At 37.7% G+C, this 24717-nt stretch overlaps 1 protein-coding gene across 1 annotated transcript; it reads right to left on the bottom strand.

Moving 5' to 3' along the window:
- Positions 1–7217: 7217 nt before the first annotated feature.
- LOC133797140 (phosphatidylglycerophosphate phosphatase PTPMT2-like) lies at positions 7218–10358 on the bottom strand. Its single transcript, XM_062234949.1, has 7 exons — positions 10097–10358; positions 9764–9981; positions 9092–9214; positions 8505–8598; positions 8341–8423; positions 8138–8227; positions 7218–7884 (listed from the first exon to the last, which is right to left on the bottom strand). The coding sequence occupies exons 2-7, from the start codon at positions 9956–9958 to the stop codon at positions 7621–7623; spliced, it is 849 nt and encodes a 282-aa protein (XP_062090933.1). The 5' UTR covers positions 9959–9981; positions 10097–10358; the 3' UTR covers positions 7218–7620.
- Between the last annotated feature and the right edge of the window lie 14359 nt (positions 10359–24717).

Below are 24717 nucleotides of genomic sequence, written 5' to 3'. Positions count from 1 at the left end.
GGGGCGTATCGGCAAGATGGTGTTGTGATGAATATTATGTTCTCACAAGTGGTACCGGCCCGTTATGATGCATATCAGAATGCCAAGGAAGCGGATAAGAAAAGGTTTTTGTGGGATTCAGATGTGATATCAATGATTACGGGAATTGACAATTAATTTCTGGCATCGTGGAAGGGAGTAGACACTGTATATTGGTGCCAGAACTACCTTCAAGCGCATTGGTTTGCAGTTGAAGCCTCCATTTCTACTTGGACTCTGAATGTTTATGATTCGGACGTGACCGTGATAAGTGATAAACAACTGCAATCTTTTATGAAGTCATGGTCTACTTTGTTCCCATCGTTGTTATTACAGTCACAACTTTTCAAGGACGACCCTCGGTTGACGATTCCACCTGGAGCTAAAAGATGCAAAGAGTTCAATGTGCACCGCATGCCAGTTGATTCAGTACCCCAAACCAAAGTCAGGTAAACAAAAGTCTAGTTTTTATTCAAGTTTTTTAAATTAAATTCCATGTTGATTTTGTTACTAATGCAATTTATGTTTTGGTTACAGTGGAGATTGTGGTGTGTACGCCATCAAGCACATCGAACACTTATTGGGTAGGCTACCACTTGACACGATTTGCGATGACAACATGGAGTTGTTCAGAAACAAATGGACAGTTGACTTATGGTATCAGAATGTTAGACATTGAACATTCTCATGTTATATTTATTTGCTTAAAATGTAGATTTTTAAGAAATTTTTTTGAGTCGAGTATCTTTTTATTAACGACAATTAACAACCAAAATTCATTAACGACAATAAAAAAAGAAAACGAAAAATAACCTTCAACTTCAAGTTTAAATAAAATACAACAAAAAATAAACTCAAAGCCGAGCTTTGCATGAGGATTTGTTGTGGCCACGACCACCACATCTACTACACTTACGCATTGTAACTGGTTTTTCCCCGCCAGATGGCCAACGATTTGTCCTTGGTCTTCCTAGCTTTGGTTTTTTTGGGCGACCAACTTGTTGTTTCTCTATGGGTACACCAACTACCATATTCTTAATGTCATCTGGAAGTATCTAGTCATCCTCGTTCCCAGTTGGGTAAATGGTTTCTTTGTACGAATTCCTCCATGACTCAATGGTGTAAAACGGTGAACACAAAGAGTAAAGGTTCACTCCACGCTCTATAGCTGCTGCAGCTGCATGGGGACAAGGTGTGCCTATGAGCTGGAATACCCCACATGAGCATGATTTCGTCATCAAATTCACCTCAGCATCGCTGTCTGCACCAGTTACATGAAACTCGAATTGACCAAGGGCATAGACATTCATGAACCTTCCTTTGCCAGCATTGTTCGATACATCTGCCTCCATCAGGGTGGATAATTTGGTGGTAGTCTTCTCTGTCACACTACGTCGTTCAGAAAACCAAGACTGTAGTGTGAACCGAATGAATTCTAAAAAAATTGTAACTGGAAAGGTTCTTGCATCCTTGGTCTTGTTGTTGAAGCTTTCAGCGTAGTTGCTAGTCATTATATTGTATCGTTTTCCAGGAAAGAAAGGACGAGACCACTTATCGAAACCAATTCCCTCCAAATAGGCAGCTATAGGAGGATCCATTCGCTTAATATTTTCATAATGCTTTAGAAATTCCGTCTTCTTCCATGCATAGGCTGCTGCCCACATCTCACTGTGACAGTGATCAGTCTTGAACTTGGCTTTCACATTCATACTGATGTGATGGTAGCATGCGCCGTGGTAGGCATCAGGTAAGACAACCTCTAGAGCATGAATAATACTCGCATGCCTATCTGACACGAAAGCCAAGTCATCAACGTCCCCAATGGCTTCCTTCAACTTCGTCATGAAATATTTCCACGAGTTGTGGTTCTCACTATCCACCAACCCGAAGGCAATTGGATATAAATGACTATTCGCATCAAAAGAACGGCACATAGCATGTGCCCACCGTACTTATTCTTCAAGAACGTGCCATCCACACATATCACAGGACGACAAAATCTGAATCCTCTCCTACAAACTCCAAGGGCAAAGAAGCAATATAGGAAACGACCATCTTCAGTGACAAAATCAGTAATTGTACCTGGATTCTTTTGCTGCAACATGTGCAAGTAGGATGGCAACTTGCAATACGAATCCTCATATGTCCCCCTAACATACGTAAGTGCCTTCTCTCTACATCTCCATGCCTTTTCATAACTCATATCAATACCAAAATTTTTCTTCATATCCTCCTTTATGTTGTTTGCCATGTAACTGGTCCCATCAACTGCGTATTTGTTCTTTATGAGGTGTCCAACGACCCACGGTGCAGCTTGACGATGACCTTTTTGTCGCACTTCTAATGAGCATGTGTGTACGCTCTTGTATACCGTGATCTCAAACATGGGGGACATTGGTTGTTTTTTCCCTCTCAATCTCCAACAACAGTCAGGATCTTTGCATGTGATATACCATACGTCAGTACCAGACTTTTTCACCATATACTCAAAGTTATTCTTCATTGCAAACAGAGCAGCTTTGGTTTTTAAATCATTCTTGTCCTCAAAAGTCTTCCCAACATATATTTCTCCCATTGGTCCACCAGATGATGAGGAATGGGTTTTAGCAGATGCCTCAATATCTTCTTTTGTAAACATTGGGGCACTCCATCTGGTGTGATCTTCTCTTGATACAATTGTCTCCCTCCACCCAGTGTTATCTTTTGTCCTAGCAGGTTGATTACTGCTTCGAGCAGGTGCTCGGCGTCCTTGAGTTGGGAGAGGTGCCTGTGCAAGAGGCAGTCCTGACTCTTCTTCTACTTGTTGGGCTTGGGAAATGTTTAACTCCTCATTTGAAACATCTGCACTATAATACGAGTCATCCTCGGAACCATCATCATTATCTTCAAAGCAATTACCAACTGGATCATCATTCACATAGGGATCGTACTCATATGCCTCAAGCACACCTGTGGGACCTCCTTGTGGTATATCAAGCTGAATAGTAGCCATCGGATCAGTAACTGGAACAAAAGTGCCCACCTCGCTAAGATGCTTGTAACTGCTACCTGCAAGAGATGGATCGATACTAGTCGTGTCTTTTTTGTTCACACTAGGAGAAGGATCTGATATGACATTCTTCTTAAGTGGAGTCACACATAAGACTACCCGTTCATTCAAGCTTATTCCTAAGAATACACGAACTTGACGATCATTCTTCAATTGAACCGGTGCAAATGGTTGCTCGCCGCATACGTATGGCACCTCGAGTTTCAATTCATACACCTCTCTATCCACCTGAAATGTCTCGTGCAGTATGTCAAGTAGTTGCAAGTAAGTGACATCATTCTCTACTGGTATCACTTCACCTTCAGCATCCTTAAAATACCATTTCCTACCATGCATTTCCCAAACACCGTTGTAAGAAACAAATACGTAAACAGTAGAACCTGAAATAAAAAAACACAAACACAAATGGTATTTTAATGATGTTGAAAAACATGACCATCGAGCTTGCATCGAGTAGCTACCGAGTAACCATCGAGCACAACATGCAACGTAAAAAAATATGTGCAATCGAGCTTGCATCGAGCAGGCATCGAGCATCTATCGAGCATGCATGAAAAGTGAGAATGCACATTACCATCGAGTACCCATCGAGTAGGTATCGAGTACCCATCGAGTACAACATGCAACGTAAAAAATGATGTACCATCGAGCTTGCATCGAGCAGGCATCGAGCATTTATCGAGCATGCATGAAAAAGTGAGAATGCACATTACCATCGAGTACCCATCGAGTAGGTATCGAGTACCCATCGAGTACAACATGCAACGTAAAAAATGATGTGCCATCGAGCTTGCATCGAGCAGGCATCGAGCATTTATCGAGCATGCATGAAAAAGTGAGAATGAACATTACCATCGAGTACCCATCGAGTAGGTATCGAGTACCCATCGAGCAGAACATGCAACGCTAAAATTGGTGTGTCATCGAGCCTGCATCGAGCAGGCATCGAGCATCTATCGAGCATGCATGAAAAAGTGAGAATGAACATTACCATCGAGTACCCATCGAGTAGGTATCGAGTACCCATCGAGCAGAACATGCAACGCTAAAATTGGTGTGTCATCGAGCCTGCATCGAGCAGGCATCGAGCACCCATCGAGCACAACACTAACCCAGAAAATTCCCAGAAAACGCAGATCGACAAAAAACCAGAAAAAACCCAAAAAAAATGTACAAATATTGCTCAGATCTATACGAAATGCTCAAAAAGTTTAAAGGAAACATCACTAATCCAAGTATTTAAGAAAAAATTGCTTACCCATTAAATTTTTCTCCAAGATTTCTCAACCCTTACTTTAGTCTACAAATGGCTTTCTTAGTGGCGGTCCCAAGCTCTACCGTGGTGCTCTTAGTGGTGGTGTGAGGTGAGGTGAGGTGAGTGAGAGTGAGAGTGAGGAAGAAACAAGAAGAAGGAAGAGATGAGGAAGGAAGAGAGGGGGAGGGAAGAGATGAGATAGTTGTTTTTAGGAGCATTTTGGGTACTAGCAAAAAATTTGGCATTATTTTGTAATGTTAAAAATGCCTAGCATTATTTTATATTACACCATGCTATTAAGCATAAAAAAATCAAATTTTCCTGTGATAATAAGCCACGTGTACATGTTCATGACGGCAATTGGCCCTTTTAAACGATAAGAAAATTAAACATATATTAATAATATAAGTTTGCTTACCCAATATCAATATGACAAACTTAATCAGTAGTCAGCGACTAGTGTTGCAAATGGGACAGAATATGTAATCTTGAAAACAACATATTTTTAAAAAACAAAGTTTGATCTGATAATATATGATTATTATTCTTCTAAAGATAAGATTGGATAAGACATTAGATAGAAAAACAATACCAGAATAGTCTAAGCTAAGAAATGTGGCGGATAAATGAATAGTTGTATTTGAAAAAGTCTTGTCACGGGCTTGGTGCCTATTTAGATAAACATAAAAAATCAAAGTGAAAAGCGATGTGATTTACGTATAAATTTCAAAGTAAGAAAGTTTTAAAAAGTTTATATGCATAGAATGAGAATGATTCCTTTGACAGTAGCCCATCAAATGAGGGCTAGTCCACAAAACTTAGACAATGGCGGTGGGGGGCTAAGATCAATAAAATGAATCACATGATATTTATAGCTGAGATTTCAGACGGCGTTTGTTCAGTAAGGATAATTAATAAATTGATTTTCAGACGGCGTTTGTTCAGTAAGGATAATTAATAAATTGATTTTCAGACGGCCTTGAAAGAAGATATCCTGCCATCTATAATACATATAAATTGATTGAATACTATTCTTATTCAGACACCTTTTTTGTTTTGTTCGATCAAGCTAATATCTAGGGTATTTCTATGCTTTTCAAAAGACATGGATATGAAAAATATTGACTAATTCTTAATGACACTGATTCGTCGTTATTATATTTAGGGTTTATATATATATATATATATTGTTGAGAAGTCTACGTAATGACAAAATTGTAAATACGGAGTGGCAAAATTATAAATAAAAGCTGTAAAATATAATTTCTTGTGATCAACGTTTACAAACTAGTAAATATATATTACGAACTTGTAAATATCTGTTACGTGTTTGTAAATAATATTTACAAAATCAGTTATAGAATTGTAGATTTTTTTTTTTTTTAGATAAAACTTACAAACAAATTCGTAACTAAAATTTTTATTTTTGTAACAATAGTTTACAAGTCTAGTTTTACAACTATGAAAGATATTTTTGTAACTAATATTTACGAAAATATTTTATAGTTAAGAAATCATAAACAAAATATACATAAAATTATTATACTTTTTCATATTGTTACAATATTGTACCATTAAATTACATGAACCGTCATATTTATGCTATACAACTTAAAAATATAAATTTAAGATATTCATTATTTATAAAACACTTTATTAAATATAGTGGTGAAATACAATATTTTTTTAAAAACAAGTTTTACATTTTTGTAACAACAATTTACAAAATTAATTTCACAACTAAAAAATTTATTTTTGTAACTCACATTTACATAAATATTTATAAATTTATTTAACAAGATTATTACAAAGATTTACAAAACTAATTTTTTAACTTTAAATATATTTTTGTAACAAAACTTGAAACTTAGATTAGATTATGATTTTGGTTTAACATTGAGTGTTGAGACTCGACTAGCTATGATTTAAAATATATATATAATATTTTTATAAAGAATAATAATATTGTGATTATTTTTAACTATATATTATAACATATAGTTATTAATATTAATTTTAATTAACAGCATATTGTAATTTGTATATATATATTTTTTTTTGAGTAATTATATAAATATTAACTTTAATATTAATAAATATATTTATTTTAAATAAAAATAAATTAATCTACTTTATTTTATTGGAGGTGGTAACTATAATTATTATTACTTTTATTATTATATTAATTGATAGGCTTAAATTCTTATTAAAAATTAAGACAAAAAAATAAAACAAAGGTAAATATATATATACACAAGTGGGTGGGAAGAGCCGTATTTTTGTAATTTATGGGTGGTGCAAACCGTATTTTTGTAATTTATTAAAGGTACCGTATAAAACAATTTTTTTTTTAAATTACCGTAGTATATGTAATTATCCCTATATTTTTTAGACTGTGTTTTGATAAATTATTTTTTGGATCTTATATTTTATAAAATAGTTAAAATAAAACCTTAAAATAAAAAAAATTAAATATAACAACATAATTTTTAAACAAAATGATTTTATTTTTATTCTGAATTATTAGTTTGATAAATTAATTATAATTTTAGTTAAGAAAATATTAAACAAAATTAAGTTTAGAGTTCTATTTTATGTAAGTTGTCAAAATACAAAATCCAAACAGATAATAAAAAAAAACCACGAGTCCAAAAAGTATAAACCATTATATTTATATCCATATGTATTGATATCTTTATTATTTCCTTTAAAATAATCTCCTTTATTTAGGAACCAACCTACCCTTCTTCAAAGGGTAATAGCACCCAATACCTTCCTAATTAGGAACCAACCAACCAACCAACCAACCCTTCTAGGGGACAAGCAACTAATAACTTTCAAGACTTGAAAAGCTAGTTTTCGGCACTAAAATGACTAAAAGTAATCAATGGAATCAAACCAAGCCACCAATCTTTCCTTTGCCCTTAAGCTAACTACTTCCAACCAAATCCTCATAGTCAAAGATTACATAATATATACTAATAGTCCTATGGTAGATTTTCAATTTAAAAAAAAATGATTACGGTATCGGAAAAAATGGTGCAAGTTTCATGTACAAAGCGGAACTGAGAATATTCATTCATATTCCTCAGCCACCAAAGATTCAAAACATTGTTATACACAAACCTTTCAGGACATCCGCTCGGATTTTTTTGTTCTTAATTTTTTTTTTTCATTTACTTGTCTTTCTCTTCTCATACACAAAGCTACCGAATGCTTTGAAACCTTAGCTTTTCTAGCCTTATTTTTCACAATGCTCTTCTGTACAAGCAACCAACTAGTGGGGGCATGAGGATTTTCAGCAAGCTCGCGGCTCTGGTACAGGCAACTGCCTTGAAACTGTACCACAACTACCAGATACTTTCAAGGAAGCAAATAGGCATGACAATCTTGCTATCATGGGACTGGTTCTCACTACTTTATGAACCATAGCCAGTTGCTTACTAGCATTCTCAGAAGCACCATGATACCCTTCAAGATCTGCTTTTGTGATAAGAACAGCATCTCCTGAGGGAGAGTATGCAGCTGTAGCTGGTTTTCGTCGGCTAAATTCTTGAACAGCCTGTTATTGACATTAGTTGAAGCAAAAATGAAACTTTAGGAGCCTACAAATAATTTTTTTTTTACTACTTTCGATTAGAGAACAGGACATAATATGTAATTTGGAAGTTGAATGTTTTATATACGACACATATAACCAGTACTCACGGGAGCCTAAGAAATCAATGATCATTTAATGAAATGAAAAGAGAAAGCAGAGTGTCCAATGCAGTCTGACAATAATGTACTAAGTTTAAGAAACCCATATGACATACCTTCCACTGAGTGGGGGCTAAAAGAACACGGGGCCTTCTAGACCGAACATAATCCAGTGCAGCGGCTGGTGTCATACTTTTGTATTCCACCTGCGGAGGCAAATCAAATTCATATGGTAAATACCATTAACAAATGTTTAATCCAATAAATCATTAATGTAATAGCAGACCAACAACCTACAATGCAAAGGATAGCATATTACCAAATAGCAAAGCACAATTGTAGTGCTCCTACCACGACCAGCTTTACAATGGACATAAGTAGTTCTACCGGAAGATGCATTTTCTGATCCAAAATGTAGACTTAGAAACAATAAGTTTAACAAACATACATCATCACACTAGGAAAGCATAGTTAATCACTTACTGTGAATGAACTCCACAGCTCGGCTAATATCTACTAGTGAAGGAGCAAAAAGGTAATCTCTAGTAGGAATTACTAGATGATCAATCCCGTGGGCCTGAAAAGTAAAAACCATTAAATATAGTAAACAGGAAATACAATAAGATCAGAATGCTCTCAAACTTTTGGTTACAAGAAATAGAACAAAAAGTTCAATCCTTAGATCTTTTTTTCTGTTAGATTGGTTTTTCGGTTAAGAATATGGAAAAGATGCCTGTTCCAAATTGGGACCAATCCTTTGACGAATTCAGAATATTACCAAACAATGATACCACACACAGGAGCATGAAAACCCAAAAACAGGTGAGATTCAAACCTATATAATTTTTCCACAAAACATTAGACTGGTGAGATTGTCAATTTGAGTGAAAGAAATTCAGACACATTTTCATGACAAAATAGCAAACCAAAAAGTGTCTTAGCACATTCCTCCGTCTACTTATTATTGACACTTCCCATTGTGGAAGCAAAATAATAAATAAAGTGTAGCAAAAATCAATTTTTTATGGTATTAACAGTAATAAAAAAAATCATATGCAGTGTTGACGCACAAGATATAAGGACGACGGAACCAATGTTTCATAAGGTTCATTGAGAGTGATCACACCACCAACACCAAGTCGCTTCAGCCGTGGAACATCTTTGGGGAATGGAACGGCACCAAGCAGAAGAAACTGAAAAAAAAATTCATCAATCAGTATTTATACACAATCAAATTCACAAACACCTTAAACAAATAAAAATCGAGTACAATAAAACTGGCGAAAAAACAACTAAATCAGGTTCCAGTGAAAACATCTGGAAAGCACGAGAAACGCTTATATGATCCCCAGCTAAGCCAGGACGCACAATTTGGTTACTGGGATATACTGGAAACCAAAAAAGTTTCAATCTCAATCCAAAGAATAACATAAGAAAACAGATTCAACAGAGGCATCCAATTAAAAGTTTTAATTTGCATTAGCCCAAGTCTCTGCTCTCGCAGAATTGAGTACAATAGCAGAAAAACAGTCAATAGTATATGGGGTCATTCCTATTTGCGGCTAAAACAATTAACTCCAGATAACAACTCAATCTTGATAACTTGATTGATATTTTGGGATCAACTTTTCAGCAACCAAACACAGCATAATCCACCCACTTCCAGCAAAACTTGGAAAAGGGTCTCATGGAATAGGCTCTAAACCATACTTATAGTAAAAATTTCAATACAAAAAAAAAACCTGGTCAACTTCGTCCCACCATCTGAAATCAGACTCCATCTTGTTCCGAAGCACATTATACAAAAGCGTCGGGTAAAAAAGGATCCGAGCGCCAGCTCCGACCAGCGCTCTCTTGGCGTCGACCTTCACAATCTGCGTCTCGTAAACGCCATCGTTCCAATCAGAATCCACGTCATCCAATTGCTCGATCTTCATTCCACACAGACCGCACCAAAAACCTAAACCCCCAAAAGAAAATTACAATTAAAAAAAAAAACTAATTCAACCATGGCGATCAAATTTCACACAATAATTATAATGAATCAACAAAAGGAGAGAGAGAAAGAGGCATACTTGAGGAAGGTGAGGAGATGAGAGAAGTAAGGAATCGAATAGCATAGACGTGAGGAAGAAAAGCAGTGATGGAGAGAAGGATTGGGGTACGAAAAGGTAATTTCGGAGAAAAAAATGGGCGAAATCGGTCTCAAATTTGTTTGTTTTATCGATTCATTTGGGTCATCTCATCTCATCTCATGTGTGAACGCTCTGATATGCCAAGGAATCCCATAATTATGCCAAATTCTAATCCTTGTTGTTTCGGTTTTAACAACAGTAATCTAAACAGTCCTTTTGTAATAAGACCATTTATTTCCATATTTGCCCTTCATCTTTACTCTTATTTACATATTTGCCCTTGCTACTTCTGATGATGATATTTGGTGGTGGTGGTCAGGTCCTCCATCGTCCTTTTATCAATGATGGAGATGGTGTAAGTTTGGAGGTCCTTTCCTAGCTACCATGTTCGCTCTTTCTAAAAATAATTAAGTCATTGGTTTTTTTTTTTTTAAAAATTAAAATAAAAATGTCACGACAGTTTGGTAAATTTTTATTTTTATTTTTTTTTGTATATATCCAATACAAACTTCAATTCTATCTACCATAAATTTTATACTAAGGAAAGCCAAGTGTTAGGTAGAATCGGTTGGTACTGGATAGTTTTTGTTTAACGTCAATCAACCAAAATAAGTAGGGAGAATTTTTCATAGTTTTTATTTGAGTGTTGATATTTGATATCTAATATTATATGAGGTGATACGTCATAATTAATTCGTGATATGTTATAATATTTTTTAAATTCAAATATGTGGAATCTCATATTGAATTACAATAATATCGATACAGCACCTCCTTATGGTGTTGGGTACCATTGGTACCCCTTAGCAATTCTCTTTTTATTTTTATTTATTTAGTTTCTACAATTGAAAGCTATTATTAGATTTATATTAAATACATTATAATTAGATCGTGATTATATATTTTTGAACTCTGTATTTTGTCTAATTACTTGTTTGTATTATTTTGACAAATTATTTTTTGGATTATGTATTTTGTAAAATAATTTAAATAGACATTTAAATCTAATTTTGATGAAGAAAAAAAATTAAATATAACAACACAATTGTTAAGTAGAATAATTTTATTTTTGTTATGAATTATCGGTTTGATAAATTATTTGTTATTTTAGTTCGAAACTTTGATCAAAATCGAGTTTAAGAATACATGATTAAAAAAGTAATTTTTTAAAACACATGGTACAAATAAATAATAGGGCACAATATAAGGTCTAAAAAAATATAAATAAGATAGTTCAAATATCCCATAAAATAATATATAAAAAAATTAATATAGCAAATTAAATAAATAAAGGAAAAATTATTCAGTAATGATAAAATAATCTCTGTTTTTTTCAAACAAAAAAAAATATTTTTCCTTAATTTTTGTATATATATAGAGCAAAAAGATTTTTTTTAAAAAGAAATACATGTTTTGACTTATTAAAAGAGCATTAAAAAAGGAATAGATAATAAGGGAATATATCATTAATAATTTGGGATAATATTTTGTAATCCAAAGTGTATGTTGTATTTTTTTTTTCATTCAACCATTAAATTAAGACTAATGATAAGGAAAAAAATGTAATTACCTGTTGGGATTTTTTCAATCCGTACTTAGAAGCTTTCATAAATATATATTTTATAAGTAGAAGATTATAGTATCATAATATGAAATTTTAACGTATTGTAATATTGTTTTATTTAACTGAAAAGGATATATGGTACTATTCAATTAATAGTAAATCTTTCATTAAGTTATTACTAAGATATAAAATATTATACAACCCAAAACTTTTTTTTTTTTCAATATATATATTCCTTTGAGAAGTAGGTGCATCCATGCTAAGATTTCCAAACTAATAGGCCTGTATATGCTTTAGATTGAGTGCGGAATAGAATTAGTAAAGTGCTTTTTATAGAAATATCTCCTTTGAACTTAATTTGAGGATATTTCTTTTTTTTTTTGAAGGGAGTGGATATTTCTTCAATTTAGAAATATCTTCCTTCAAAGATTTACACTTCATTTCCGTTTTCCTACGCTTTTTACCAAGTTCTTAGTGCAAATTTTTTCTACGTATGAATGTGTAAATAATCTGTAGATATTGAAATGACGAGTGACTATTATTATTGGTTATAATTATGAAAATATCACTTAAATTGATAAATACCTTAGGCTACAAGCATATGTACGAGATGTATTTACAATGATGGTTAATTACTACTTTGGATAAAATTGAAAATGATGATGTATCTATTTACTATAGGTTTGTGTATGGTACATCTCCTAAAAAAGGGAGCTATGCACATCCTTTTTCTTTGATACTTTCTGAAATGTATGGTTATAATTCCAATTTTTTCATTTGATAGTGATCATTATAGTTATTTAGAATATCTCGTAATTTTTTAGAAATTCGGAATAATTTAATAGTACAAAAAACAAGGTTTACACAGTATGTTTCACACATGTGCATGTTCTTTTTATAAGCGTACGAAACAGATTGTTTGAACTCTATTTTCAACACTATAAATTATTCAAAAAAAATTAAAATGTGCAAGATATTCTAAATAATTACAATAAATATCGTTATATAAAAAAATTAGGATTATAACTATTCACATGACGAAAACAAGAAAAAAATGCGTACTTTCCTTTTACGAGGAATGGATGATAGGCAAGCCCACTATTATATTATTTCCTGTATATCATTCCACAGGACCTTTCCAATCAAAGTTTTTATTTCCACTTTATTATAATAATCATTGATTGTTAAGATGTGACACAACATTAAATGAAATTTATTTTTCATGAATATTACTATTATTATATGTGAGTTAGCTCAAAATGTACCATTTCATTAAGATAATATTACAAATGTTAGATGGACAATTTGATCAAATTTATACATTAAACGAAATATTTCAAATGCAAAAATGATGAACACTCTTTTTAAAAACATGTTATAATTAATTACATGCAATCCATAACATGTTATGTTGAACCTCGCCTTGCAATAGAATCCCCAAGTCGAACATTGTCCACCAGTAAAGGGACTTCAAGCAATTGCATATTTGATATATTTGCACTTATTTGCTGACAGTACATTATTTAACATATCTCTGAAAGGAAAGTAATGTCGAAAAACTCCCAAGAAAGGAGACTAGATACACCACCACAAAAGAGGACAACTCATACCACCTTAAAAAAGACAATATATAATATTAGCAAATGCTTTGGTTGACCCCCTTAAAAGGGTCATACCGGTGGACACCCTAATAGGGTGTTGTTTTGGTTGTAGGGTTATGTTATAGTGGGGTTCCTTGCATTAGATTGTAGCTCAGTATGAGAAGGGGTGCAGGAAAGGACCATTTATTTTTTATTTTATTTCTATACGTGGAAGCCCAGTGTCTGTTTGGAGGACCCTTCCCTGATTTGGTTGAGATATTTTTCGAGGAGAGTAAATGGTTTCCAATGGGTTTTTCACAATAAGAGAAGCTTGCGGTCTCAAATTCTTGGTACCACTGTTTTTCGGTCTTGGTTGATGCTCTCAAATTCTTGGTACCACTATTTCTGGGTCTGGATTGATTTTATATAGTCGTGACCCAGGTTTGTTGTAGTTTTTGTAGAGTGTAGATCTTAATTTATGATTTTTTTTTTAATTTTCTTGTTTGTGGGAACGAATTTTGTTTATATATGAACTGATTTTCTATTTGAGTTTTGTATATGGTTGATGGGATTTTTTCTTAAGTGTGGTTATCCCATTATGTACCTATGATATTACTAATTTTAAATTGTCATTAAAATGTTGTATTTTTAAGAATTTTTTTTGGTTATGTCTTTAATGTGTGCCCCTGTTCTATAATGACGTAGATAGGTTTTTTGGTGACTTACTCTTCATCTATTCTTGATCGTGAAAATATGTATATACGCAAGTGCACGCAATCGATTTAAGTAATATATGATAAGTAAAGTATCGTTCCCTCGAATACTATTTCCAAGTACCACTAATTGTTCTTTAAATTTATATTTGGCAGCTAAGAATTAATTTAATTTTAAATATGAAAAATACTTTAAACAAAAAACAAATAAATAAAATATTTTAATCACTATGAAAAAGACCTAGAGTGTTAATTTTAACAACTTTTCATTCTACTAATTGTATTAATCAATTCTAGATTTCTTTCTTTCTATTCTAATAGCATGTTAACATAAATTGATTCCTATTCTTTTTCAAGATATAAGATCTCAGCCTATATGCAGGTTTTCTATATCTCTATGATAAACTTAAACATATAGAAGGCATTAAGCAAGGAAACTTAATTACTACACAAGTCATACATGTACTTTTGTCCAATATGCAACCTATGTCTATATAATGATAGCATATTCAATTCTTATCTTTCGAATTTTGAATCAAAATCATTATTTTAAGCAAATAGTGATAAAGTATTTACTAGCATTAAACACACATTATATAGATTAGAATAGAGAAGAAAAATAAAAAGAATATCATAATTCAATTAGATAGAAATCCAAGTGACTACATTAAACCCTAGACAAAAATTGTTTAGTTCATATCAGACATGACTAAATCAACAAAATAATTATTCATAAACATAAGTGTTTACCCAAAAAATGGCTGCTGATGACGTGGCAAGGATTTCTCACACATGGTTGACACGTGGCAAAGTCGAAATAAGGCGGTGCTGTTCGATTATCAACCAGCTATACATTGCTTCGTCAAGCCTGGCTATTAGATACGACCAGGATGGTCATATGATTCGGTTTATTTCCTTAAAAGATTGTAATCTTATAATAACTATGTTGATTATTTCATCTTTATTGCCTTGATACACGGATATTAAGGATAGTTAAGGCCCATTGGCCCATGTAACCCCCCTTGAGCCTATAAATATGCAAGAAATAGCTCAAAGAGGGGACTTTTGATCTTTGAATTTTTTTCCTGAATATTGAAAGGCAGAGCATATAGTGCAATTATCCATCGTCTTGTTTTAATTCTCCCAAGTTTTGTGAATGTAATGCCTCGAAATCCCTAATGTGGTTTAATAGCTGGATTAGTAGGCCGGGATGGCCATAATTGTTTAATTATGTCATTAAATGATAATATGCATGTTTATATGAATTATATTATAATATGATGTTATATGCATGCATGTGGGTCCACATTTGATTATTATGATATTTTGGTAATTTGGCTTGTTGAGGGCATATTTGTATATTTGGGTGCATATTGTGATTTGTGAATGAGATTCCATTATTATGGAGATATATTCGAGCTATTTGGCATGAGACAATCTTATATTATGGATTAGCGGTTTTTTCATAACGGGGGTCTTTTATTGGGATATTGAGTTATGAGAATGTTATTTGATGATAAATTGAGAGTTATTGAGATCAGGAGGAAATTCTGGAAATTTTGACTATAATGTCCCTGGGGGTGTTTTCAGTACCCCGAGCACTAGGTTTTATTTTAGGTTACTTAAGCTTGAAGTAGCTTGTCGAATAGAACGTACGTTAGAAAACCTCTCGTTCTTTCCCGTTAGTTCGTTTTACCGTTCGAAGCGTTTTCGAAGAAATCTCGAGTTCTAGGAGTCGGAATCAAGTGAGGATCGAGGCATAGCGATCCTAGGAAAGATTAGAAGCTTCTTGACTGAAGGATTTGATGAGAAACAACATAATAAAAGGTAATCTAAGTTTTAAGTTTAGATTTTTTAGAATTTCTAAGCTTCGAATTGGCTTTTGTGAATCGTTGAGTTTTTGGTTCGTTTAGGCTTTGGGATTTGATGGTTTTGGATCATTGGGAAGCTTGGGAACTTTGATTTGATGATTTGGAAGTGTTTAGGCATGTTTTTGGGAGGTTTGGGATGAAGGAGAACGTGTTTGGGGATGGCTCTGGGTTGGGGGCCGCGGCCCTGTTCTTGGGCATCACGGCCCTAGCTCAAAGAAGCAGGTGGAGCGATTTTGCCTTTGCTGGGCACTGCGGCCCTTGCTCCTGGAGTGGTTGGGGGCCACGACCCAAGGTGTTAGGGCCGCAGCCCTTGGTTAGGTTTGAGCCCGTTTGAGTGTTTTGGCCCTAGGAACTTGGTTTTGGGCCTCGGGATTGTTCCTACTACCCGGATTAGTGGGGATTGATGTCCCAGAGGCTAGATCTTGGTTTGACAACCCTTGTTTATCATTTTATTGATGGTGTCCCATATTTGGTTATGACTAGGTGACCGCTAAAGGACTAAAAGTCAGATCGTTCTCAAGGGTCATTCTTTTGTTCATTCTCGCTCGAATCAAAGGTAAGAAAACTGCACCCTGTGTATGTGACATGCATGATTGTTATTGAGGCATGTTGGTTGATAAATGTGGACATTGATTGCATATTAAATGCTAGAGAATATTATTTACTTGTATATGGCACTGACTAGTCAGGGACACTGACCTAAGAGTCAGAAATGGCATAAGCGTCATGAACGCAGGGCCGAATGAAGATTAGATCTAATCGATATCAGCATTGAATGGCTCTAAGGCATTAATGCTGGACTGACCCTAAGGTCGATGAAACTTATAAGCGCTTGGCTAGTCTAAGACTAGTTACTCAGAGCCAAAGCCAAAGGCCTAGGTGACTGCTTGTCACATGGCTAGGGAACAAAGTTCCATAGTTATGACTCTAGAGTCATGAGGAAGGTTATGTTGGTGATTAGTCATCATGCACCTATCCTGTTTAAGCTAGTGAAAGGTTCACTTATCTGCTAAGCCCCGGTGACCCTATCATCACAAGGTTAAATGGAGCTATACCCAACTTCGTGACTTTTGCGAATGTCATCCATCTGTTTTGGACTGAAAGTCCTGAATGATTATTATGATCATTGTTGATATTATATCATGCTATATTGCGTTTTCTTGCTGGGTCTTGGCTCATGGGTGCTATGTGGTGCAAGTAAAGGGAAAGAAAAGCTCACTCAACCTTGAGTGGAGAGCTTAGGTGGTGATATGTACATATGTGGCCGCTTGACCACCACGGCCAAGGAGTTCTCAGAGGAACTAGGGGATTTACCTTATTTTTGCCACTTAGGTCGGCGGGTTTGTAAATTTGAAATAGTAATGACCAGTTTGAGTTGTAAATAACTTGTAAAAGTTTTTATGGGCCCATTAACAATTTTATGTATTTAATCAAATATATCATTTCCTTTTTATTGATTTTTCACCTTAGCCTGTTAATAACACTTAGATGCACGTTTTTAACCAAAGGACTCGGGTAGCGGGTCAAATTTCTGGTTCACCGCAACTGTTCTAGGGTAACCAGGGCGTTACAGTGAAACTCAAGAACCCTAGTTCTTTGATCACGACATTGGGATTCAATATTAATAATAGCACTAAGTGGACGTAGGTCATTACCATTCACTGGGGTCGAACCACTATAAATCGTTTGTGTTTATTCTTTACCATTAGATTAAACTCTTAATTATCATCTCATTTCCTGTCGTATTTTTGACTCCGTGTCGTTGGCAAAATCGAGGGTCAATATTCTGGTGCTTTCATTGAGAGTGATCAAAAAAATGTAAGAAAATCTAATGGCAAAGACATCCAAGAAAGCTGGACAGACTGCTGGCGCTGCATCATCCCAACCTCCTCCCCCAAATGTGGCCGAGAATGAACCACAATTAAAGTTTGAAGAGGAGGAGTTAGATTCGGAAACGCTGAGGGCAACACTGGGGGTGTTGCAGGACGAGTTGGCCAATGTGAGGTCCAATCAGGAGAATGCAGCATAGACAATGGCGCTGCAGCAGAGAGAAATTGAACGTCAACGCCAGGAGCTGAGTGAGCGGTAGACAGACATGGACCGTCGGCAGAGGGATGCCATGGCCACTCTCGAAGCAACCATTCAATTGGCTCGAAGTCAGGCTGCGCTGGCCTCTCAGCTAGATCAGCCACCGAGTGCGCCACCTCAGTGGGCTCCCATTCCTAGTCCTCCGCTCCAGCCAGCAAGCCCTCAAAGGCCGGAGCAGCCACCTGTGGCTCAGGATGATGTCCCAGCTAGGGATCCTGAACAACAGCCTCCATCTCAGGCTGGTCGAGGCAATCTCTAGCGCCAGAGGCAGAATAGGGCCGGGAAGCCGCCCCGCAGCCCTAGACGCCCAGGGGACGAAGAGCCAAATCCACCTAGCAGGGTGCAACGTCCTTCTGCCAACAGAAGGCATTACGAGTCGGGCTTTGTGGTCAGGGGTCCCCCACGGCATAGTAATGCCCGGGGACCCAACGACCAGCGCAGGCCCCCCTGACACTCGGGAGATACCATCCTGAGGAGGAAATAGCGTGAACAGTAGAATACGCCGTAGTCAGCCACAGTTTAGAGATGGCCATTACTATAATGAAGTCGATTCCGACAGAGGAAATGCTGGTCGGAGGAATGAGGAAAGAGGTGGAGGCAGATAGGCCAGCAAGCCATAACGCTGGGGGAAACCTAGGCAGCAAAACATCTTTGATCGACTAGGAGTTAGCGAGTAGAGACGCAAGGATGATGATTTGAGGGACGTACTCAATGACCGTCGTGAGAGGCACGATGAGTATGCTCCCCCAGCACCGATCGCCCCAGCAATCCCAGAAGCAGATCAGGCTCAGATTGATGTCATGAACCAGGCAGTACAACAGCTGGTCGGGGGACGAACATCCCACATAGAGTATGATAGGAGGAGGGGTACTCCGTTTGTACAAAGGATTGCTGCAGCTAAAACCCCCAGTAAATTCAAGATGCCGACACTGCCAAACTTTGATGGGTACGGAGACCTAGTATCTCATGCTAACAAATTTGAGATACAAATGGATATACAGAAAGTGTCAGAAGATGCCCGCTGCAGGATCTTCCCTGCGACACTATCTGACACTTCCCAGGAGTGGTTCTTTATGTTCCCTCCTGCTAGTATAGTATCTTGGGAGATGTTCGTGAAGGAATTTTACAGACAATTCTATGCGGGTCGCGTACACCCCACAGAGGCCAACCAGCTGGTCGAGATACGCCAAAAGGAGGGAGAGCCCTTAAAGGAGTATGTCCAGCGTTTCATGCAAGCAGCAGCTGGAGCCAAGACAGTGGGTGATGAGGGAAAGATGATGGCCTTAACTGCTGGGGTTAGGCGCCATTCACCCCTCTGGAGTAACCTAAGAAAGAATGGGGTAAGAAGTACCCAGGAGTTTTTGGATCGGGCTGATCGATATATCAAGCTCGAGGACGCAATTGCCAATGAGGGGAAATCACCAACGAAGGACAAGGGGCCAAAGGAAGAACTCGCCAAGGCCGCCAACGGGTTGGAGAAACCCAATGGAAACAGCAAGGGCAACGGGAATGGAAATGGTAGGAATAGTGGGAAATGGGCGAGCAATGAACCCTTAGCTTCTGAGAATTAACGCCCTAAAGGCAATTGATACGAGCCGAGATTCACCAACTACACGGCACTTGTCGAAAGTCGAGCAGAAGTCTACCAGGAGACCAGCTCTAACGTGCCTTATAAATGACCCGCACCTATAAGGAAGGATATCTCTAAGAGAGATACGACGAAATTCTGTCGTTTTCACAACGAATACGGGCACGACACTAACGAATGCAACCAGTTGAAAGACGAAATTGAGTTCCTGATTAGGCAGGGACATCTAAGGAGATATGTGAGAGTCACAAGATGGTCTCAGCGAGAGGCTCAAGGTGGCAACGAGCAGTCGCCTGCACGCTAGCGCTCGCCACCTTTACAGCCAGCTCATGTGGCAGGCACTTTACTCACCATCTGCGGCGGCCCACACCTTGCAGGGGATAGTGGGAAGGCAAGGGAACGATACACTCGAACCCTACGCCACGACCAGGACATCAAGATGATGAGTGTGGAGGATCGAGCACCAAAGAAGGCTCGGATAGAGGAAGAACTGATAACCTTATCTGAAGACAACGCCCAGCACGTACGATTCCCACACTTCGATCCGCTGGTCGTGGACGTGAAAATTGCCAACATGATGGTGAAGAGGGTGTTGGTTGACATAGGAAGCTCGGTCAACATCCTCTACAAGTCTTCACAAGAAAGAATGAAGTTGTCCGTCAAGGACCTGGAGCCATGCAACCAAACCATCTATGGTTTTTCCGGTGAAGGGCTCGCCCCAACTAGGTCGATTAGGCTTCTAGTTACAGCAGGTGCTTCACCTGCTAACAGGACATTACTCACTACTTTCATAGTAGTTGATTGTCCTTCGGCATATAATGCTGTAATTGGGAGACCAATTCTGGTGGACCTGTGAGCCGTCACTTTAATATGGCACCTTGCCATGAAATTCCCAACAGACGTAGGGGTAGGATGCGTGTTGGGAAATCAGCGGGAAGCAAGGGAGTGCTACAATGCCTCGATAACTAAGGCGAAGAAAGGTGTATCGAGGGAGGTTCCCAGAAAAGAATTGCAAATGGCAGTTGATGTACAAGCCCAATCAGATGATAATGTCACCAAATAGGGCGTTTCCCAAAGTGAGGATAGAGACTTAGATCCTCGCTTTGGGGATTTTGAGGAAGAGATAGGAACCATCGAGGACCTTGAAGAGGTCCATCTCGATGAAGAAAATCCGACTAGGGTTGTGAAAGTCGGTAAAAACTTAGAGACAACAACAAAACAAGCATTGGTGGAATTTTTGAAGGGAAACTAGGAGGTCTTTGCCTAGTCACATAAAGACATGGTTGGAATATACCCTGCAATCATTATCCATGTCCTTAATATAGACAAAAGTTTCCCACCGGTACAACAAAAAAGGAGGCTGCTCGACAAAGTTAGATCAAAGGCCTTAGAAGAAGAAATCGAGAAGCTTAAGGAGAACAGATTCATCAAGGTAGCATTTTATCCATCATGGGTCTCTAATCCCGTGCTAGTTCCCAAGCCGAATGGCAAATGGCGAACATGCGTGGATTACACAGACCTCAATAAAGCCTGCCTTAAGGACTGTTTCCCACTCCCCAGGATTGACCAATTGGTTGACGCCACTGGAGGGCATGAGATTTTATCTTTCATGGATGCATACTCTGGGTATAATCAGATTAGTATGCATCCTCCCGATGAGGATCACACTAGCTTTCGGACTAACACCGGGCTTTACTGTTACAAAGTAATGCCCTTCGGTTTGAAAAATTTTGGTGCGACTTACCACGACTGGTCAACCACATGTGTTAGGAGGCTGATTGGCACAAACATGGAGGTCTATGTCGACGACATACTGGTTAAGTCGAAGAAGGCAGAAGGGAATATAGAGGATTTGCAAGAGTGCTTCAACGTCTTGAACAAATATCAGATGAAGTTGAATCCCCTCAAGTGCTCCTTCGGGGTAGGATCAAGGAAGTTCTTGGTATTTATTGTGAACTCGAGAGGAATTGAGGCCAATCCTGAGAAGATCAAAGCCCTGGTCGATATGAAATCGCCAGCAAAGATCAAGGATGTTCAAAGTCTGACCGAAAGAATTGTTGCTCTGAGTAGATTTATTTCCAAATCAACAGACAAGTGTGTCCCATTATTTAATCTACTCAGAGGCAACAAGAAATTCGAATGGATGGAGGAGTGCGAGCAGGCTTTCCAAGCATTGAAGACTCACATGGTGCAACCACCCATTCTATCAAAGTCAGTCAATAAGGAAGCTTTGTTTATCTACTTGGCGATCACAGAATACGCTGCTAGTGCTGTCTTAGTAAGAGAAGAAGAAGGCGTGCAGAAGGCTATTTATTATGTAAGCAAAAGTTTAATTGGAGCAGAGCTGCGGTATCCACCTATTGAAAAGTTAGCCTATTGCTTAATTGTAGCCTCTAGGAAGCTGCGGCCTTACTTTCAAGCTCACGCAATCATGGTTCTGACCGATCAGCCTCTACGGCAAGTTCTTCAAAAGCCAGAAGTCGCAAGAAGATTATTGAAATGGGCGATCGAACTTGGGCAATTCGATATCTCTTACTTGCCACGAGCAGCAATAAAAGGGCAAGCCCTAGCTGACTTCATTGCTGAGTTCACCTGGCTCCCAGATAATGAGCAGTCAGAAACACCTGAAGATCCTGAAGAGCCTGCGCCCCAAAATCGAGCTCCCTCGTGGAAGTTATTTACAGATGGTTCTTCTAACGAGTGCCACGCAGGAGCAAGAGTGATTTTGATAACGCCCGAAGGGCATCGATTTCACCGCGCAATCATGTTTGACTTCACTGCTTCTAACAACGAAGCCGAGAATGAAGCATTGCTTGCTGGGTTACGATTGGCCAGAGACATGAACATAAAGGCACTCGACATCTACAGTGACTCTAAGCTGGTGGTAAATCAAGTCATGGGAGAATACCAGGCCCGAGGTTTAAAGATGGTTGCTTACTTAAACAAAACAAAGGATCTATTAGCATAGTTTGACAAGTACACCCTTCAGCAAGTACCTCGCGACGAGAATTCAAACGCTGATGCTTTGGACAAGTTAGCAAGTGCGAAGGATGCTGACACTCTGAACATAGTGCCAGTTGAACAGCTATCTGTGCCAAGCATCCAAGCAGAGGAGACCACTCTGGTGATCCAGGTGGCGAATACATGGATGGCACTATACATAGAGTATCTGACGCAAGGTGTGTTGCCGACGGACAGAAACAAATCCAGGACCCTTCAGCGGCAAGCCACTAGGTATATCCTGGTTGATGGAATTTTGTACCGAAGGGATACTCGATGCCACTCCTCAGATGTATTTCAAAAGAAAAGGCCAAAGAATTGATGAAAGAGGTACACGAAGGCTTTTGTGGGGACCACGTTGGGGGGCAAAGCTTATCAAAAAAGATCCTAAGGCAAGGGTACTTCTGGCCAACGATGAATGAAAACTCGATGGAATTTGTGCGGAGGTGTGACAAGCGCCAGAGGTTCTCCAAAATCCCACGAGCAACCCCAAATGAGCTGAAACAGATGCAAAACCCGTGGTCATTTGCAGTTTTGGGGTATAGATTTAATCAGATCTCTGCCCACAGGAAAGGGCAGCGTCAAGTATGTTGTGGTTGCCGTCGATTACTTCACTAAATGGGCTGAAGCCGAGCCACTCGCAACCATAACGACCAAGAAAGTGCTGGATTTTGTGGTAAAAAACATCGTATGTCGCTATGGATTGCCAAAGAAAATCGTCTCAGACAACGGCACCCAGTTTGATAGTGATCTATTCACGGATTTTTGCGAATGACATGGGATTATCAAGAGCTTTTCTTTAGTTTCTCATCCCCAAGAAAATGAACAAGTCAAAGCAGTCAATAAAACACTAAAGGATACTCTAAAGAAAAGACTTGAAGAAGCTAAGGGGGCATGGCCAGAACAATTTCCCGAAGTCCTTTGGTCGTACAGAACTTCCCACCGAACAGCAACAGGTCATACCCCATTTTCCTTGGCTTATGGGTATGAAGCCATGTTGCCTGTTGAGTTAGATTTGCCTTCGCATCGAAGAATAACGTACGATCAAAGCTCTAAAAACCAACTATATATGGAATCCCTGGACTTGATCGATGAAAAGCGTGAGCAAGCCCAACTCCGAGTAGCTGCTTACTAGCAAAAAGTTGCTCAGTATTTCAATTCTAAAGTGCATGAAAGGAAATTCAATGTCAGAGATCTAGTTCTTCGAAGAATTTTCCTAAACACCCGCGACCGGGATGCTGGAGTACTCGGACCTAATTGGGAAGGGCCATACCAGATTGAAGAAGTCCTCCATCCAAGCACCTATAAACTTGCTCGTTTGAATGGAGATCTCGTTCCTCGCTATTGGAATGGAGAACACCTGCGCAAGTACTATCAATGAACAATTCTTCTTAAAGAATTGACTTGTATTAATTTTACTTTTTACAAGTCATGAAAAAGGGTTGGTCATTTTATCTGACTAATCGCTTATAAGTGTAAGATCTTATTAATCACTCATACATACACGTTTTGTCCTTTTAATACGAGAAATATAAAGGACTGTGTGCAGCCAGTCATTCTTACTAATTATTGTATTTATTACAAGTATTTGCTCATTACGTGTGTTGTTTTGTTGTATTATCGTTTTAATTCCTTTACTCCGAGCAATAATGTTCGAACAGGTTTTGGTCAAGGCAAGTGACTAAGGATCTAGAGCTCCTCAATCACCTGGGGGTCATATAAGGCATCTAGTAAGCAAAGCATATCGAAAGGTATGTAAACACATGAGCAAAATAAGTGAAAGCATGCTAGGGTACTTAGAGTATTTTTAAAATTTTTTGTATTTTTTGTTAAATCAAACCAAAGTACTATGCTAAGTTCGGTCATGCGAACATATGTTATAACAAAATGCAAATATTATAATATCTAAAGGAAACCTTTTACACCGTGAGCAGTTACTACTCGGATGTAATTGTTCGATTAAAAGTAAAAGCTGCCCATGCAGCAATAAAAAATTAATAATTAAACAAGTAATTGTCTTTACATCACGACCCGTAGGTCGTGTAGTCAAAAGATAGAAAGGAAAAAAACTACGAGGCTGGAGGGTCTTGAGGAGCGTCCTGGTCAACAGCAGCGCCAGCTTCATTGTCTGCGCCATCTATCCCTGTTGCCAGGGAA

The sequence above is a fragment of the Humulus lupulus genome, chromosome 8 (genome assembly GCF_963169125.1).
Source record: "Humulus lupulus chromosome 8, drHumLupu1.1, whole genome shotgun sequence".
Classification (NCBI taxonomy): Eukaryota; Viridiplantae; Streptophyta; class Magnoliopsida; order Rosales; family Cannabaceae; genus Humulus; species Humulus lupulus.
The sequence above is the reverse complement of the archived record's forward strand: the minus strand, read 5'-3'. Positions and strand labels throughout refer to the sequence as shown.